The sequence below is a fragment of the Trametes versicolor genome (assembly GCF_000271585.1).
Source record: "Trametes versicolor FP-101664 SS1 unplaced genomic scaffold TRAVEscaffold_8, whole genome shotgun sequence".
In the NCBI taxonomy this organism is placed as follows: Eukaryota; Fungi; Basidiomycota; class Agaricomycetes; order Polyporales; family Polyporaceae; genus Trametes; species Trametes versicolor.
In genome coordinates, this window is record NW_007360328.1 from 247,907 (window position 1) to 263,429 (window position 15,523).

A 15,523-nucleotide genomic window follows, 5' to 3' on the forward strand; every position below is an offset into this window, starting at 1 on the left:
GCGAACACCTGAGAACGAGCCAGTATCCGAGTATAGCCCACGAAGTCGCAGAGCGTCGTGGTCAGGCTCGCCTAGCAGCTGACCTGCAGGGCCGAGCGAGTCGACATCGCGCGTGCCGGCAAGGGCCGCATGGCACGCACGTTCGACGCCGAGATAGTATAAGATAATGGCCTACAGCGCGTCTCTAGGCAGTTACGCGCCGGCGATGGCGAACACCCTCTGGCAGTGGGCGGCGCACCTCCCGCTGCTCTGTTCTCTGGTCGGGCTCGCATCTGGCGACACTGGGAAGCTTGCGTCTGCGCACGGAGTCTATAATTCGTCCGTCACACCGGACACTCTACCGTGGAATACCTACAACTACTGCAACGCGCCCCATGTGAATGCGAAGCACTACAGCAGGCCGCCCAACGCCCCGCACGCCAGGTTGGTGTACCTGAACACCGTCATCCGCCACCACAAGGTGCGTGAGACTCGTGCCTGACTTCGCAGCCCGGCGTCTTATCCTGGAATACAGAGGACACCGGACAACTTATATCCGAGCGAGAATGAGCTGAACTCCGCCCCCTGGGAGTGCGCCGACTTCTTGGAGTTCAGTTACGGCGGCGGAGGGGCGCACGTCTTCCACGAGACCGTCAGTCCGCCTTGGCACCCCTTCCTCTCGCAAATATGGAATGGCACCTGCGACGAAGGCCAGCTGACCAAAGGTGGACTCGAGGATGCTATTCGTCATGGGCAGGTATGCTTTTACCTCTCGCCGGACAGAGTCAAATGCTCCGAAGACCGGCTGGGAGACTCCTGCAGGCTGTTCTTCCCCTCAGGATGTTCTTTGCTTTCAAAGGCGCTGAGGCCGTTTTCGGGGGAAATGCCACCATGCCGCGAGCTGTCACTGACTTCTACATAGGACTTCTGGTCGGTGTACCACCACGAGCTGGGGTTCCTTACGTCTGTGAACGAACAAGACATCTTCATCCGCACCTCGACGGAGACCAGAACGTTCCAGGTGGCGGGCGGCGTGCTCGTCGGGATGGATCCGAGCATGGCGACGAAGACGTTCCCGGTGACTACACAGCCATCGCCTGTACGTCGGCCCCGCTCCTTCATTGGCTGCGCGCGCGAACTCTGACGTCTTCATGAACTTCCAGATCGATTCCATTCCACCGAACTACCCCTGCCCTAAAGCAGACGCCATCCGCGCCGCGTTCCAGGCCGTCCCTGCATGGACGGACCACCTCGCGGCGAACACCGCGCTCAAGACGCGCCTCGACGCGACCCTCGGGACGGCCGGCCTCGACGCCTGGGCATCGTGGTGTGAGTTGCGCCGTCCGCGCAGAAGCGCGCCATCTCAGGCTCCACCCGCCTTCTGACCGCGATCCGCCCGCAGACGATCACTTCTTCGACACGTTCAGCTCGCGAACGTGCAACGGGCACCCCCTCCCATGCAACTCCACGGGTGCGTGCGTCTCGGACGCGGACGCCGCCAAGGTTTTTGCCATCGGGGACTTCGAGTACAAGTGAGCCGCCCGGTGCTTCCCTGTATCGCCGGTCTGCTGAACAGGGTCGGATGCCAGCTATATCTGGAATGCGGCCGAGAACGCGACGGCGTATTCGCAGCTCGACTTCGGTGAGCTACGTCCAGCGTCGCGCGCGTGTGACCGAGACCCTTATCCGCGTTTGACCTGCAGGGGTGTTCATGCTCGAGCTTGCGCAGAACTTCAAGCTCTTCCGGTCTGGAGGCGATCCGCATAAGTTGAGGTTCTACGTAGGGCATGACGGGACGATGATACGCCTCGCTGCACTCTTGGGCATTGGCAAGCTCGGCCCGCTCCGTTGGCCTGCGCTTGGATCCGAGATAGTCATGGAGGTGAGAGGTCCAGACGAGCCTGCTAGCATATATGCTGACACTGCGATAGGTTTGGGAGGATGATAAGAAGGCACAATTTGTGCGCCTCCTGCACGAAGGAACACCCGCGGATGCACTAGCCTGGACTCCCCTCGACGCTTTCATCGAAGCCCTAGAGCACCAGGTGCCGAGCGACCTTCTCGTAGAGTGTATGAGCGGTTGATGTCGGCCTTCGGCTGATATTCCTTTGCCATACGAGCCGCATGCATCCCGATACTGACTCATGAGAGGGGTGACGGTGTTCAATCTCAACCTACCATCGTGTGTGAGCACCGGTATCGACCGCGTCAGCATGCGTCCGGTGATGATCTGGGGCGCCTACTAGCCTACCCATATATCTGGCGATCCGTACACGGTTCGGCCAGCAGGTCGCACGACACGTTCGGAAGGGAGCCACCGTTTATGTACCAAAGCTTATGCATGGCAGACTCGCCGCAGCTATAACGTCTGACGTGCTGTACGGTGACTAGTATAGATTAGTGGTGCAGCGCGGCGCATGTGTTCGCTCTTGTTCATCCATGGATCCAAAGGCGTACTTTCAATTCTCCGCACAATATATACCGTGATCACGTCAAGACAAGATGATTTCGACTATTCCTACACACCAAATTCCAATCCGCATAGCACTATGCGGAACTCCCAACTTTGCGCAGCCTCGTCATTTCGAGCTTCTTCGCTTCCCGCTCTTCCTCCATTTGGAGTTCATCCTCGTATGCGTAGAACTTCGGAACCACTAGATCCATCATGCCGTCGATGGTAAAGCTGTATGGTTCAGAATACCTTAGAGGCCACTTCACCTTCTGAGCCTGATCCCAGTCCACCAGGCGCCACAGGTTTACTGGACTGGATATGTCGGTGGATGATGCGGGGGCGGGGGCGTTCAAAGATGCTCGTAGGATATTTGATGGCTTTATGTCTAGGTGAACAATGCGACATTGGTACACGTCGCGACACAGTTGCATGAGCTGCTCGCTGTGCAACGTTGTGTAAGTACATGGCGTACGGGTTGAAGGACGCCCTGACTGACCGCAGTACTGCTTCTGGTATGTTCCGCAGCGAATCCGGTCTGCTCGGATCGACAGTCTCGCTCAAGGGTTTTCCCAATCTCTCCAGGAGTAGGATGCTAAGACTGGCGCAGGGGTGAGGCATATTGTGGACGTCGAACGTCTCTTTAGACCTCGGGAAGGTGGTCTCAGGGTCCCAGGGCGTGATACTGAGCTCCTGCAAGTTGACTGGACGACGAAAATACCCGTAACACCAGGCCGTCGCCTTGCCCTGTACGGGCTTGAGCATGTCGTACACGTCAGCCTCCTCCGAAATCCGTCGACCTTCAGTTTGCTTTGCAATCTTGACCACGAGGGGGTGAGGTATGGTGAAAGTGTATCCGGAAGGAGGAGGGATGACCTCGACTGCGTATGTCCACCCGCAGCTCCCTTCCCCAAGGAGCTCACCCAACTTCAGCTTCAGCGCCGGCTTCTTCCCGTCGCTACTCGGGAATTCGCGGTTTTGGAGACGGTCACGGTGAGGATAATTGAGATCGTTCGAGAGCGGGTCCGGAAGCTCTCGAGGGATCTCCAGTGCGACGTATTCTCCGTTGTTCGCCTTCGCTAGGCCGCTTATCTCGATGGAACCCTATTGAGAATGGATGATAAGCCATGTCAGGGCTCGCGCCGATAGGATTTACAGTTGCGCTGAGACTGACCAGAGTGTCATCGGAGAGAATAGTATCAATGGGCCCGGGCAGAGTGTTGTGAGAGAGACTAGTATCTGTGTGCCCAGACATTGGTGTAGTGGGAAGATTGGGACGACAGGAAACGTTTCAACGTGACAGGGGTTTGCTGAGGAGAATCCGGTCAATCATCGTCCAGTTTATGAATGCCGCCAGTAGTAGAATATATAATGATCGATGTGCTCGGCGCCCTTCGGCCCCATGCTAGCATCGGCGGACACTCGGCGGACTTCAGCCACAGCGGAGTCCCAATATCGGTACATTCTGACTGGGTGTAACGTCTCGTCGCTACGCCCAGCATCGCGCGCGGGTGACCGAGACACTTATCTGCGTACGACCTGTAGGGGTGTTCATGCATTCATGCTCGAGCTCGCGCAGAACTTCAAGCTCTTCCAGTCTGGAGACCAGCCGCACAAGGTTCTACGTAGGGCTTGACATGACGATGATACGTCTCGCTGCTCTCCTGACTCGGGCATTGGCATGCTCGGCTCGCTTCGTTGGGCTGCACTTGGAGCCGAGATGGTAATGGAGGTGAGAGAGATAGCGGACTGTTCTATTAATTTATACGCTGACGTCGTGAAGTTTTGGGAGGGTGAGCAAAAGGCACGCTCTCGCGCATCTTGCACAAAGGGACGCCGGTGCAGTCATTTGCCTGGAATGCGCTGGACGCGTTCATCCAAGCTTTAAAAGACCAGGTGCCGGGTGATTTATTCGTAGAGTGCGCGAGTGGTTCACACGAGCGATCAGTTGGTATACACCTGACGTGACGACTCGCCAGAGGCTAGGTTGGATTGCATCAGATGTCATCTCAAAGTCACCTCCATCCACTATCGTTTGTGGTTTCCCAATTCCCGTGCCGTCAACCAAAGTCAATATATTCTACATTCATGCTCCTAGGCCTCGTCTTTGCCACACCCGGAGTCGTCGCTGCCGCCCATACCAGTGTCCGATCCATCCCCGTCTCCGTCATCGCGCAAGTCATTCTCTATCATCCATTTGACTTCCGTCTTGATCTCACTGAAGATGACTTGACGCTGGAGTGGCATCTCCATCTTGTGGCAGTCCTCCCAGTCCACCAGGCGCCACAGGTAGCCCGACTCGGATGCTGCAGTCGTCGCGCTTGGTTCAAGAACTCGCAGTATGTTCGCGGATTTGATATCCTTATGGTTGAACCCGAGTTCTCCCGCTGCTTTGTACATTTGAATCAACTGGTCCCTGTTAAAATTCAAGTCAGATCAGCATGAGTTGCGTGCTCGATGTGCCTTCGTCAGGGACTAACCGTAGCTCAGACAAATTATCGGGTAGTATGTGCCTCGGAGTCTTCCGAAGAGATGTACCCATCCTCTCCATAAGGAGCATGTTCAAGCTGGCGTCGGTGTGTGGCATATGGTAGATGTCGAATGACCTCGGGAATGTACAATTGGGATCCCAGGGTGCGAGACTCATCTCCTGCAAGTTGACGAAGCGACGGAAGTATCCGAAGCAGAGGGGTATGATCGTGCCTTGTAAGCTCGAAAGCTGGTCGTAGACGTCCGCCTCCTCGGAGAGACGCCGGCCTTTAATCCGTGCTGCTATTTTGACTGCGAGGGGAGGCATCGCTTGGGCGGGCCCTATTTCAGAGGGACTCGAGGAAGTGACCTCGACTTCGTATACCCGTCCGCTCCCTCCTCCACCGATCAGGCGCCCCAATGCCAGTTCCAGAGTTCGACCAGAACCCAACCACGCCGGCTTTGTTGAAGTACTACGTCTTGGAGCTGGCCAGACAGTTTTCCAATCGGGGCGACTTTGGTCATTTGTGAGCGGGTCCGGCAGCTCTCGAGGGATTGTTAGGACAATGGCATTTCCGTCGTTGTCTCTGGCAAGGCCAGTGATCTCAATTGCTGCAACTCGAAGCCGGTGAGTAGGCGAGTTCTAGAGAGGGGCAGATGATAACTAGTCAGAAAACCTGTCGCACGCCTACAGAGACTGCGGATGGAGTAGTTACAACAACGAACCAAACAGTTCTGAGCTTGATTGATCCAGGGCCCCGAAACCTGGGCCGTCGTCGCAGTGTAAGCTGTAGTAGGTGCCTGCGGGAGCAAATTCGTCGTTGTAGAGTCAGGCTGGTCCGGCGCCGTTACCATAGTGAACTGTTGAATACAGCTGGTTGAGGGGTAAATGACAAGGCCCAAGGATGGTGGCTAAACTAGTTTTTTTGGGCCTGCGCAAGGACTAATCCGGAGATGAGCGCCCTGAACCACATCGTTTTGTTTTAGGTAAGTAACATCACCGGTTCAACGTTCACTCGTTCACTATGTCGACGGCCGCCATCCATAACTGCGATACATATCCAAGTTATTAAGCTTACTAGTCCTGGCTTCCACGCGTTTCTGGTGAACGCTGTCCCCACTGATAGAACTTCACAAAACACAGACCAACGACGACCGCCTCCCCACCGATCTCAGTCGTCTGCATCATCTATGGTGTCTACATCGCATGAGTCTTCAGAATCAAGCTCCAACTCCCACTCGTCCTCGGAGTCCTGTTCTCCAGTTTCCATCTCGAGCTCTTCTATGAGTTCGTTTTCAATCAGATGTTCGGCACGCGATTCGAAATCGTGCACCCTTCCTTGACGGGTGTAGCCATACGATATATCGAAGTCCTCCCAGTCGATCAGACGCCACCGACTGAGATGTGGCGTATCTTGAGCAGTACCAGGGGACCTAGTAGCGTCGAAGGAGGCCTCAAGGATGTCGGAAGCTCCGATGCCGTGGTGTATGATCCCGAGGTCTGAAGCGGCCATCCACATTGTGACCAGCTCCGCTCTACAAATTCTATGAGTGTATACACATGACGCTGCGAGCCTCTCGCTTACTGTAGGCCAGGTGCGACGTCGCCAGCTCTGAACATAGACAGCGGGCGGCCGAGCTTCTCCAGCAGCAGAATATTCAGACTTGCGGAAGCGTTCGGCATATCGTAGATGTCAAGGTCCTCCGCGGACCTTGGCAGCTTGCATCGAGGATTCCAGGGGACGACGATCATCTCTTGCAAATTGACGAAGCCCCGGAAGTACCCATAGCAGCGGGGCAGGATGGCACCCTGCAGGCTCTGCAGCACCTCGTACGCACCGGCCTCCACGGAAAGCCGCCGGCCGCTCCTCTCCCGCGCGATCTTTGCAACGAGCGGGGGGATGTCGATGCGGGGGGAGATGACATGCACATCGTACACCCAAGTGTACCGCCCTGCGTGCATCCTCTTGCCAATCCGCAGCTCAAGACGGATTCCCGGCCCTTGCGAGGATGGCACTTCAGCCCGAACGGGCTCGGCCGTGCCAGTGCTAGGTTTGTATGCGCCCCAGTCGATGTCAGCGTCCTCTTCTGAGTCGACAATGAAATGGTGGGTTGCGGGGTCGTCAGGGTCGTAGTAGACTGGTCCCGGGGGAAAGGATGGCACTTCAGGGCGTGCTCGTGTAACCTCCAACGTGTGATCTGATGAACTCTGAACCTGGAAGGCTGTAAGCCGCACAAAGAGAGGTCTTCAGTCTGTGAGAGAACGACTATGATTGCATAGTACTGTACCTGTAAGCCGCACAAAGAGAGGCTTCAAGTACTAGTAAGTAAACATGTAAGGAAGCATAGGTAGTATGGGACTTACTCTTCAGTCTGTGAGAGAACGACTGAAGAGCAGAGGCCTGCAGAGTCCTCCTTATATACTACTGGGGAGGACGATGAGTAAGCGTATAGGAAGAGGGCATGTGACGTCCAGAGGACGCTGACTGAGCGATGAGTAACGCTGAGTAAGGGAGCATAATCGACATAAGGTCAGATAGTCCATGGCTGAGTAATGCGAGTAATCCGGACACTGTCTAGAATAGTCCGGAACATCGTAGAACGTACCAGAATCATATGGAGGGATGGCAGGATGCCAAGTAAGTACAGGACAAAAGAATGTACGTATATGGTAAGTAGGAAAGTCCATGCTGGCGTATGGTAGACGCACAGCCACTATCACTGCCACTCCCGGTCCGGCACAGCCGTAGACACAGAAGTTCAACATGATCTTTGCCATCATTCTCTTTGGCCAACCCCAAGACCGAGATAGAGGTTATCGAGTAGTCGCACTGCGGTGTAATTCAGAGTGTCAGTGACTTGCAGATCGACTTACATACTATCGTAGCCGTACGTCCAAAGGGAGCAGACCTCGCGGCTTAGGCGCACTTACCGGCATGGACGTCATGGACATCGCTATTTCGAATCGTTGTGAGGTCGTTTGACTTGACGTTGCAAACAGGAGGCGATGGCAAGTTCTGCGGGTGGTGTATTTTGGCACAAAAATGAGAGCCAGCGGGTAGTGCTGTCAGCATGCATATGGCGTTGTCCAGCTTCAGTCGCTGCAGCGGCGCAGCCTGCAGAGCTGCTGGCGGAGTTTAGATTCTTACGTCCTCAGGCTTACGTACACAAACAGTAGTCAAAGTTAGTGCTATACCATCGCTATCATGTACATATCGAGAAGTTACAACCCATCAGCACTACATCAGCACCAGTGATCACCCCGACCTTGCCTTCATCCGGAGTTTTCGCGCTCGCCGCTCTTCTTTCCTCTTCAGCCTATCTTCCGCGTCGTAGAGAGCCGGACAAACGTCGTCCAGCATGTCCTGGATGGCGTGGCTGTATATGCTGAAAGGGTCGGAACATTCCAAGGGCAGCCTCAGCTTCTCAACCTTCTCCCAGTCCACGAGGCGCCACGGGTTAGCCGGGTTGGATGTGTCGGAAGATGACGTGAGTGCAGGAGCGGTCAAAGATGCTCGTAGGATGTTTTCCGGCCTTATGTCTAGGTGAACCAAGTCGAACGGCGGGAACAAGCCCCGACACATTTCCAAAAGCTGCTCGCTGTGTAACCGTTGCGTAAGTAAATCTTGTAGGGGTAAAGGTACGTCAACACTCACCGCAGTACTTCCGGTGGTATGTTCCTCAGCGAATCCGATCTGCTCGGGTCGACGGTGTCCTGCAAGGATTTACCCAGCCTCTGCAAGAGCAGGACGCTAAGACTGGCGCAGGGGTTAGGCATATCGTGCACATCGAACGTCTCTTTCGACCTCGGGAAGGTGCATTCTGGGTCCCAGGGCAGGATGCTGAGCTCCTGCAAATTGACCGACCGGCGGAAGTACCCATAACAGATGCCCGTAGCCGTGCCCTGTGCGCCGCGTAGTTGGTCGTACGCCTCAGCCTCCTCCGAAATCCGGCGGCCTCCCGTCTGTTTTGCGACCTTGACCACGAGGGGTGGTGTGGAGAAACTACACCCAGGATGGGATGAGATGACCTCGACTGCGTATACCCACCCGGAGCTCCCTGCGCCGATGAGCTCCCCCATCTTCAACTTCAGCGTGATCTCCGAGCCTGACCACGGCAGTGTGTTCCTATCGCGTTTGCGGGGGTCGCCGATTGGGAGACCGTCACTATCCCAATAATTCTCGTCGATCGAGAGCGGGTCCGGCACCTCTCGAGGGATCCTCAGTGTGACGAATTGTCCATCGTTCGCCTTCGCTAGGCCGATAATTTCGATGTAACCCTGTAGAATCGATAGTCAGGTTCCTACAGATAGCTATATAATTGGCTGATGTTGGGGTTCAACTGACCAGACAGTCCTGAGAAAGACTAGTCGAGAGCTCCATGGATGCGGGCGTGCCCTCGTCGGCTTTTGCAAAACTGCGAGGCGTCAACTCGGGGAACGCCACTTCAGGCACAGGATCCTATAGATATTCGAGCTCTTCATGAGAGGAAATCCCAGCCATTCAGGATAATCCGTCAACTGACCTTATTCGGGGAGGAACCTGTTAAATCTTCCAGCGAGTTCGTCATCGTGGATGCCATTTCTTGACTCGAAGTCATCGCTGGGACCACAAACGTTGGTCAGACGCCGGCAGGATTGTATACGTCAGCACGAGACGAAGGCGACCGAGAAGGTGCAACGGCGAATTTGCATTCGCAGAGCAAGTAGTCGCAAGATCACGCAGGATGCGCTGCTGGAGGAGATATGATGAGAAGTTGTTAACGGTCTTGGCCGACCCCCAGACGTTTGAGCGCTACTTCTCAGACTCGTGTGGTTTTAGGTAAGGAATGTCGCGAAGGTCTATGGCTACTATCTTGCACCAGTCGTACACATTACACGGCCAATTCATCAGACGGGTGGCTGCCTTGAACGTTGATGTGTTGATAGCTCATAGCCACTCCGAGGGGAAACACCCGTCGTCTCAAAGTGCTCAGGCTTACTTTGAAATCTGTGTTCCGGGCGCGGAGGGAATCACCCGCTCCATCTATGTTGCACACACCAGGCAGAATCAGTTTGGAATATACAATTATATATCACGCTGATGATACCAAGACAGCACCAAGCTAGTCGTACCACCGCTCCCGCAGGCGTTTCCGCGCCACCATCGGTTTCACGATGAAGATCGCGAGCGCGAGGCCACCGATGGTGAACACGAGCTGCACCTTGTTGAAGTTCTCGCTGAGGACGTCGAACGTGTTCGACGGTGCGACGCGCGTGGAGAATAGGTCCAGGCCGTACGCGAAAACGAGCGATGTTGACTCGAGCAGCGCCGGGGACGTCACGACGCGGCGCGTCTTTGCCACCTGCGCACGCAGCAAGGTGAGAAGGTGTCCCGTGTATTGGGTGAGCAAAAGCCTACCTGGTAATTGTGCGAGAGGACGCGCTTCGGGTCGTCGGGGATGACGGGGTCGTACTGGATGAGCCATTCCTCCATCTCTTCCGTCGTTGGCTTCTGCTTCGGGCGTCGCGGGTCAAGGAAGCGGCGAGGGACTGATTGGATCTGCCCGTGCTCATGCGCAACTGCAGTCGCATGAGTCAACGCCGATTGAACAGCGGGAGAAACACTAACCGATGATGTCCTTCATGGTGATCCCATAGCTCGTCGAGGTAGCCGCCAGGGTCGTGATGCCGCGCGCGAACACATACGACTGCTCGTGTATGCTCACCGACGTGGTCTTATTCGAGAGTGACGTCAGGTCCGAGCTGGGGCAGACGGATGGTCAAACACGGCCGGAAGAGCGGAGCATCAGGGAACGCACCTCAACGTCTTATCATCGATCCCATGCCCCTCGTAGAGCTCGACGGAAACGACGCGATAGCCCTTCGCCTGGCCGGGGCCCACCTCGCTGTCGTAATAGTGGTACACCAGCCAGTTCTCGACAAGAGCCGCCTTTACGTCGCACGCGCCCTCCGCGGACGGCAGCACCGCGTGGTAGATGACGGTACCCTTTGCGCCGTCGACCAGGTACACCGCGCACGTCGCCGACTTGGATGCGGGAACAGATGCCGACGGGCCCGTCACCACGCCGATGAGGTTCGGGTTGAGATACTTGTACAGCGTCGTGCGGTTGCCGAGTACCTTCCCAAGCGACGCGACCGGGTCCGTGGGCCGCGCAAAGATGGTGCGGATGTCCTCGGTAGGCGGGAACGGCAGCGTCCACGTCGGGTACGCGATGTACCGCCCGGTGAACTCGACATTCGAAGGAATTTGATGACCGGTGAGCTGGCGCTGGCCAGGAGGGCCGGTTTTCAATGGGATGCGCAGGGCTGGGGCGGCTTTCTCGAGTGCGCGAAGGGTCTCGTCTGTTTCGGGGAACAAGTGTACTTGCAGGAACTCATCGAGCAGCACGACGACACGCGCTGATGCAGTTTTCAGGAGGAATGCCTCTACAAGCGGGCCAGAGACGACGTCTTTGCCTTGCAGAACGTCGTTGGCCGGAGATTTGCCTGTTGCGTCGTCGCCGGTCAGAGCATCTACGTGGAACAGCACAGTGTCCACGAGGCCCTAGACAATGGTCAGATAGTAGACGGCGAAGTAGACGGGGATAACCTACGTTGTTTGCTTTTCGCTGTGTCACAAGCACGACTTGGGGAATTTCGCCGTCATTGACCGTGCGCGTCACAAACAATTTTGCGGGAATGATTTGGCCGCCCACTTGCGCGGCCCAGCCAAGACCAAAGACACGACTCCAGAGGACCTCTCCGTTCGCCGAGTCTATGCCGTGAACCTTGCCATGGGACGTAGCGGCGACAATCACCTTTCTAAAGCCGAAGGTATCGCGAGACAGAGGCTCCGTCGCATTGGTGGACGGCGCAACGGAGGCGCTCGCGGAGGCATACGAGCCTGTCACGAATCGCCGCACGAAGTTGACGGCGTACTGCGGGAAATCCTGCAGCAGGGATTAGGTTCGTCCCTTCCTCCCAAAACCCAGGGTCCTGCGCACCTGTGCGTCGGAAAGTTGCCGGCGGAGACGCGCCCCAAAGTTCTCTTGCTCGACGCCGGCGTGCGAGGCGATCTTCCTTTCGGGCAGTTCGACGAGCTCGGCGACACGAATATCGGCGAGGCCCTCTTCGCGCGTCCATTGATGCTGGTCGTGCTGCCAGAGCTGAATAGCTCCCGTACTGGTAGTCAGGAATAGCCGTGAAAGCACCCTGTAAGGCTCGGGGTTCGCGGCGTCGACGGCGACCTAGGGCGAGCACTCAGGGAAGTTCATGAAGGGGCGGAGACGAGCAAACGTACATGGGTGATAATGCCGTGCTCCGCCGTCTTGAATGGGAATGTGAATCCCGTAACGAGGCCCTTGCCCTCAGCGAGGTGTGACGCGAAGATGTGCGCCGATGCTTGCTGAAGAACTGTCAACACAAATGCCGCCCACGGACGGGACAAGACGCACCCTGAACGCGTGTGACCAGAAGACCCGGGCGATGTATGGGTGGCCGTCGACGTCTAGACCGCCGGAGTAGATAGCATCGGAGCGCTGCGGCGACGTCGCCTAAAGAGAGAAAGTCAATATGGCAATCTGCCAGCCGGGGCAGTGTTGTACGTACAGAGTCTGCAAAGTCCCAGATTACCTTCAAGCCCTCGGAGCTGAGTCTAATCACCCGTCCAGAACCATCTTCTTGCACAGCAACGAACTGGCCATATGCGGAGACTCCAACGTCTCGCAGGGAGCGGTAGGTTGCTCCCTTGATGACGGCGGGCTTCGCCTTGAGGCTCGGTGTCAAAGTGTAATATTTGATAACCTTGCCCTCGAGCCACACGATGTGCGGTTCTACTTCCGATGTTCTGTGGTCGCGTACGACCACTACGTCGGTAAACCCTGTAGTGACGCTAGAAGGGACGTTCCCGCTGGCAATGAGTTCGCCGGTAGTCGGGGATAGGGTGCTGATGTGCAACGTGTACGACGCAAAGGAGTTGGCGAGCCCGAGGAGATAGATGGCCGACGGCGTTACAAGAATCTTTGAATACACCACGAGAGATCTGAATACCAGAAAATTAGGACTCGTCAATCAGGTGGTCTCGGGCTCGTCTTGCACCAAAGCAGAAGCAGAGCCTGCCCCAAGCTGCTCACGTTTGATCTGGCGCGCTCCAGCCCCACTTCACAGCTCCAGTGCGCCGGTCGATGCTCCGGAGAACGTGTCCGTCCGTGAGCACGAATACATCCCCAGCTTGCACCCCAGAGCCGAAGGAAATAGCAGTGCCCAGAGTTTCTGGTTCAAACAGTCGTCCCGCCTCAGGGCTATGAAGTCGGGTTTCCAGTAGGAGGTCGCCGTCTATTGCGTCGAATAGGCGGAGGTTGGCACCTCCGACGCCGGACAAGGCGGCGACCACTGTGGACGCTCGTCATTGCAGATCAACTCAGGGCATACATGAGCACATACCGTCATTGTCCTTGTGGTACGCGATAATGCGGTCGTCGTCGTCGAACACATACCGCCAGTCTATGCTTGACCGCATTCATTCCCCTGCCGTTATGACATACGGCTGTCTTGCTCACCTATTGAGCCGTTCGCTGGGTTCACAGAAGCAAGCACGTTGCTCTGTGTTGCGGTCAGAACAGTACTGCGCGTCGCCCCAGTGTCGTACTCTCTCCGGTGGAATGTGGGGGCAGTGGCAGCGGACTGGATGAGCGGAACACCGAGCTGAGGTTTATGCCAGTCGAGCACGCCGGCCTCCGAAGCGTGCAGCGCGTATGCACACGCCGCACCGAGTAGAACAGAGAAAAGCCTCATGGAGGCTTTCTGAAGCCGAGCCAGAGCAGTTGGCGGAGAGGATGAGAGAAGAGCTGCGAGAGTGGAGTGTGCGCGCCGCATGCGACGCGTCCACCGACGCGGTGGCAGCGCTAATTAGGCGCTCGTGGACCAGCGCCCATAACTATACTGACCATTCTCTTGCGACCACCTCATCAGTACTCGATGTCAGTCACCCACAGGCAAGTGTAAGAGAGTATCTGGTTTGGACTCCATCGAGATGACGAGGGCGATCTAATTCGTTTAGACATGCAGAACGATACTTCGACGAGACCTTGCAGACACCCAGGAAGGCACGGACCTGAATCCTATCGACGGTTTCGTCGCCCTTACGCTGGAATATTCCCAGCAGCCGTATGATTGTGTCAACGAGGTGAATCCTAAGACCGCTTTCCCAGGCCAATCAAAAAGTTTACAGTGTGCGAGTATACAACCACCGGCGTAACATTGGCAAAGACGCACAGCATACAACCCGTTTACTAGAGGGCCACATGGTGACGAGGACCACAACTTAGCTTAGAATGGGTGAGGGTCTATGCTGCTTCTTCAGTGGAATACACTCCGCAAAATATGACAGCCTTATGTCGAATGAAAGCACCTCAGGGCAATCGCACGCGGCAAGTGTGGCAAGTCAAAGTAGGCTGAATAGTCCTATTAGCAACATGGCGTTGCACGATGCAGACTCTATTCTAACTGCAGACACGGACGTCAATGGCAGGTCGATGGGTGAGAGAAAGAGACATACCTGGATGAACTAGACTAGAGGTCTCTTCTACTTGAGCTTGGAGAAGAGTTTTGGCGCAGTGCAACCCTGTGCAAGCCTCAGTACGAGCCAACGTCAATAGGAAGACGCAACATACGTTGACGCAGTGCATGAGGCTACATAGGGATGCATTAGCAACGTGTTTCGACTTCACGCCGGGACGGGTACTCACTGGTCTGGTGGGACAGAAGGGACGAGCGCGGCGCGACGTCAGCAGGCGGTATAACGCATTCACAAGACTACTTACAGCTAGAAAGCAGAGTTAGCACTAACAACATCTCCGAACGCAGACGTGTACTCACAATTCCTCAACGCAGTCCTCGCCCTTGTAGCCCTCGCCAGCGTTGACCTTCTCCTCGCAGTGCTGGAAGTGGTGCAGCGCGGGCGCGCACTTCGCCGACTGCTCGCACTCCTCCACAATGGCGGGCAGGGGCTATCCACCACACGCACGTAAGCAGCTGCCAGCGCAAACAAATGCGTGCGTCTATACGCACGTCCTCGGGCTCCTCCTCTTCCTCCTCTTCCTGGGCGGGCTCCTCCTCGGCCTCCTCCTCCTGGGAAGGCTCCTCCTTCGCCTCCTTCTCCTCAGGGGCGTCCGCGTGGACGGTGAAGAACGACGAGAACATCGACGAGAGACTCATTACCGAGCGCGAGCAGGAGGACAACGTTGACGGTGTTCAAGCGCGGATGCGACGGCCGCGAACGGAAGACGGACGGCGCCTATTCGCTGACAATCGGCCGTTTCCGATTGGTCTTGCCCGGTTCGTCTCCTGCTCCGAAGCTGAACCGCTCTCTGATGTGAACCGAACCACCTGTCGGTGCTGCTCCTCGAAGTCCGGAGGAGCTTTTATTGACTCTACCAAACGTTTCCGGCGACTTCGCCTCATGGAAATCGCAACTTATTGTGATGTCCCGTTGTACTCCGACTGAGTCGTGAAGGGACGCACAAAATCCAAATAGCTGCTTCGAAACACAGAACAAACCTCGGCGTGCGCTCTGAATACTGTTGGCACACAGCGAGCTACGAGACAGATAGGAAACCGACAAGGTGAAAAATCTAGCGTTCTAGCGG

At 56.2% G+C, this 15,523-nt stretch overlaps 6 protein-coding genes across 6 annotated transcripts; 1 reads left to right on the plus strand and 5 right to left on the minus strand.

The window, feature by feature from the left end:
• The first annotated feature begins 70 nt into the window (after positions 1 to 70).
• Positions 71 to 2,448, plus strand: TRAVEDRAFT_29947 (phosphoglycerate mutase-like protein). Its single transcript, XM_008041873.1, has 8 exons — positions 71 to 460; positions 515 to 736; positions 902 to 1,078; positions 1,143 to 1,308; positions 1,382 to 1,511; positions 1,569 to 1,621; positions 1,683 to 1,861; positions 1,911 to 2,448. Exons 1-8 carry the CDS (start codon positions 206 to 208, stop codon positions 2,061 to 2,063), a joined length of 1,335 nt encoding a protein of 444 aa, XP_008040064.1. The 5' UTR covers positions 71 to 205; the 3' UTR covers positions 2,064 to 2,448.
• A 78-nt stretch (positions 2,449 to 2,526) lies between these two features.
• On the minus strand, positions 2,527 to 3,683 carry TRAVEDRAFT_49167 (uncharacterized protein; the record flags this gene model as incomplete). Its single annotated transcript, XM_008041980.1, has 3 exons — positions 2,527 to 2,872; positions 2,928 to 3,532; positions 3,603 to 3,683. 3 exons carry the CDS (start codon positions 3,681 to 3,683, stop codon positions 2,527 to 2,529), a joined length of 1,032 nt encoding a protein of 343 aa, XP_008040171.1.
• Positions 3,684 to 4,522: 839 nt separating this feature from the next.
• On the minus strand, positions 4,523 to 5,225 carry TRAVEDRAFT_49168 (uncharacterized protein; the record flags this gene model as incomplete). Its single annotated transcript, XM_008041981.1, has 2 exons — positions 4,523 to 4,844; positions 4,909 to 5,225. 2 exons carry the CDS (start codon positions 5,223 to 5,225, stop codon positions 4,523 to 4,525), a joined length of 639 nt encoding a protein of 212 aa, XP_008040172.1.
• An 844-nt stretch (positions 5,226 to 6,069) lies between these two features.
• Positions 6,070 to 9,466, minus strand: TRAVEDRAFT_49169 (uncharacterized protein; the record flags this gene model as incomplete). Its single annotated transcript, XM_008041982.1, has 6 exons — positions 6,070 to 6,433; positions 6,484 to 7,112; positions 8,248 to 8,497; positions 8,554 to 9,176; positions 9,244 to 9,357; positions 9,422 to 9,466. The coding sequence occupies 6 exons, from the start codon at positions 9,464 to 9,466 to the stop codon at positions 6,070 to 6,072; spliced, it is 2,025 nt and encodes a 674-aa protein (XP_008040173.1).
• A 534-nt stretch (positions 9,467 to 10,000) lies between these two features.
• On the minus strand, positions 10,001 to 13,670 carry TRAVEDRAFT_126934 (DUF1620-domain-containing protein; the record flags this gene model as incomplete). Its single annotated transcript, XM_008042241.1, has 12 exons — positions 10,001 to 10,240; positions 10,297 to 10,457; positions 10,507 to 10,640; positions 10,697 to 11,442; positions 11,492 to 11,827; positions 11,882 to 12,097; positions 12,178 to 12,282; positions 12,332 to 12,430; positions 12,486 to 12,918; positions 13,010 to 13,268; positions 13,320 to 13,379; positions 13,436 to 13,670. 12 exons carry the CDS (start codon positions 13,668 to 13,670, stop codon positions 10,001 to 10,003), a joined length of 3,024 nt encoding a protein of 1,007 aa, XP_008040432.1.
• Positions 13,671 to 14,460: 790 nt separating this feature from the next.
• TRAVEDRAFT_127613 (Non-heme 11 kDa protein of cytochrome bc1 complex) lies at positions 14,461 to 15,092 on the minus strand (the record flags this gene model as incomplete). Its single annotated transcript, XM_008042242.1, has 4 exons — positions 14,461 to 14,499; positions 14,549 to 14,567; positions 14,754 to 14,884; positions 14,946 to 15,092. The coding sequence occupies 4 exons, from the start codon at positions 15,090 to 15,092 to the stop codon at positions 14,461 to 14,463; spliced, it is 336 nt and encodes a 111-aa protein (XP_008040433.1).
• Positions 15,093 to 15,523: the final 431 nt, after the last annotated feature.

Bases quoted from the DNA above. Each gene is read 5' to 3' on its own strand.
- TRAVEDRAFT_29947 (XM_008041873.1), top strand. From the start codon at position 206: ATGGCGAACACCCTCTGGCAGTGGGCGGCGCACCTCCCGCTGCTCTGT. The intron at 737-901 runs GTATGCTTTTAC...ACTTCTACATAG, and splicing joins ATGCTATTCGTCATGGGCAG to GACTTCTGGTCGGTGTACCA. The intron at 1,309-1,381 runs GTGAGTTGCGCC...ATCCGCCCGCAG, and splicing joins CGACGCCTGGGCATCGTGGT to ACGATCACTTCTTCGACACG.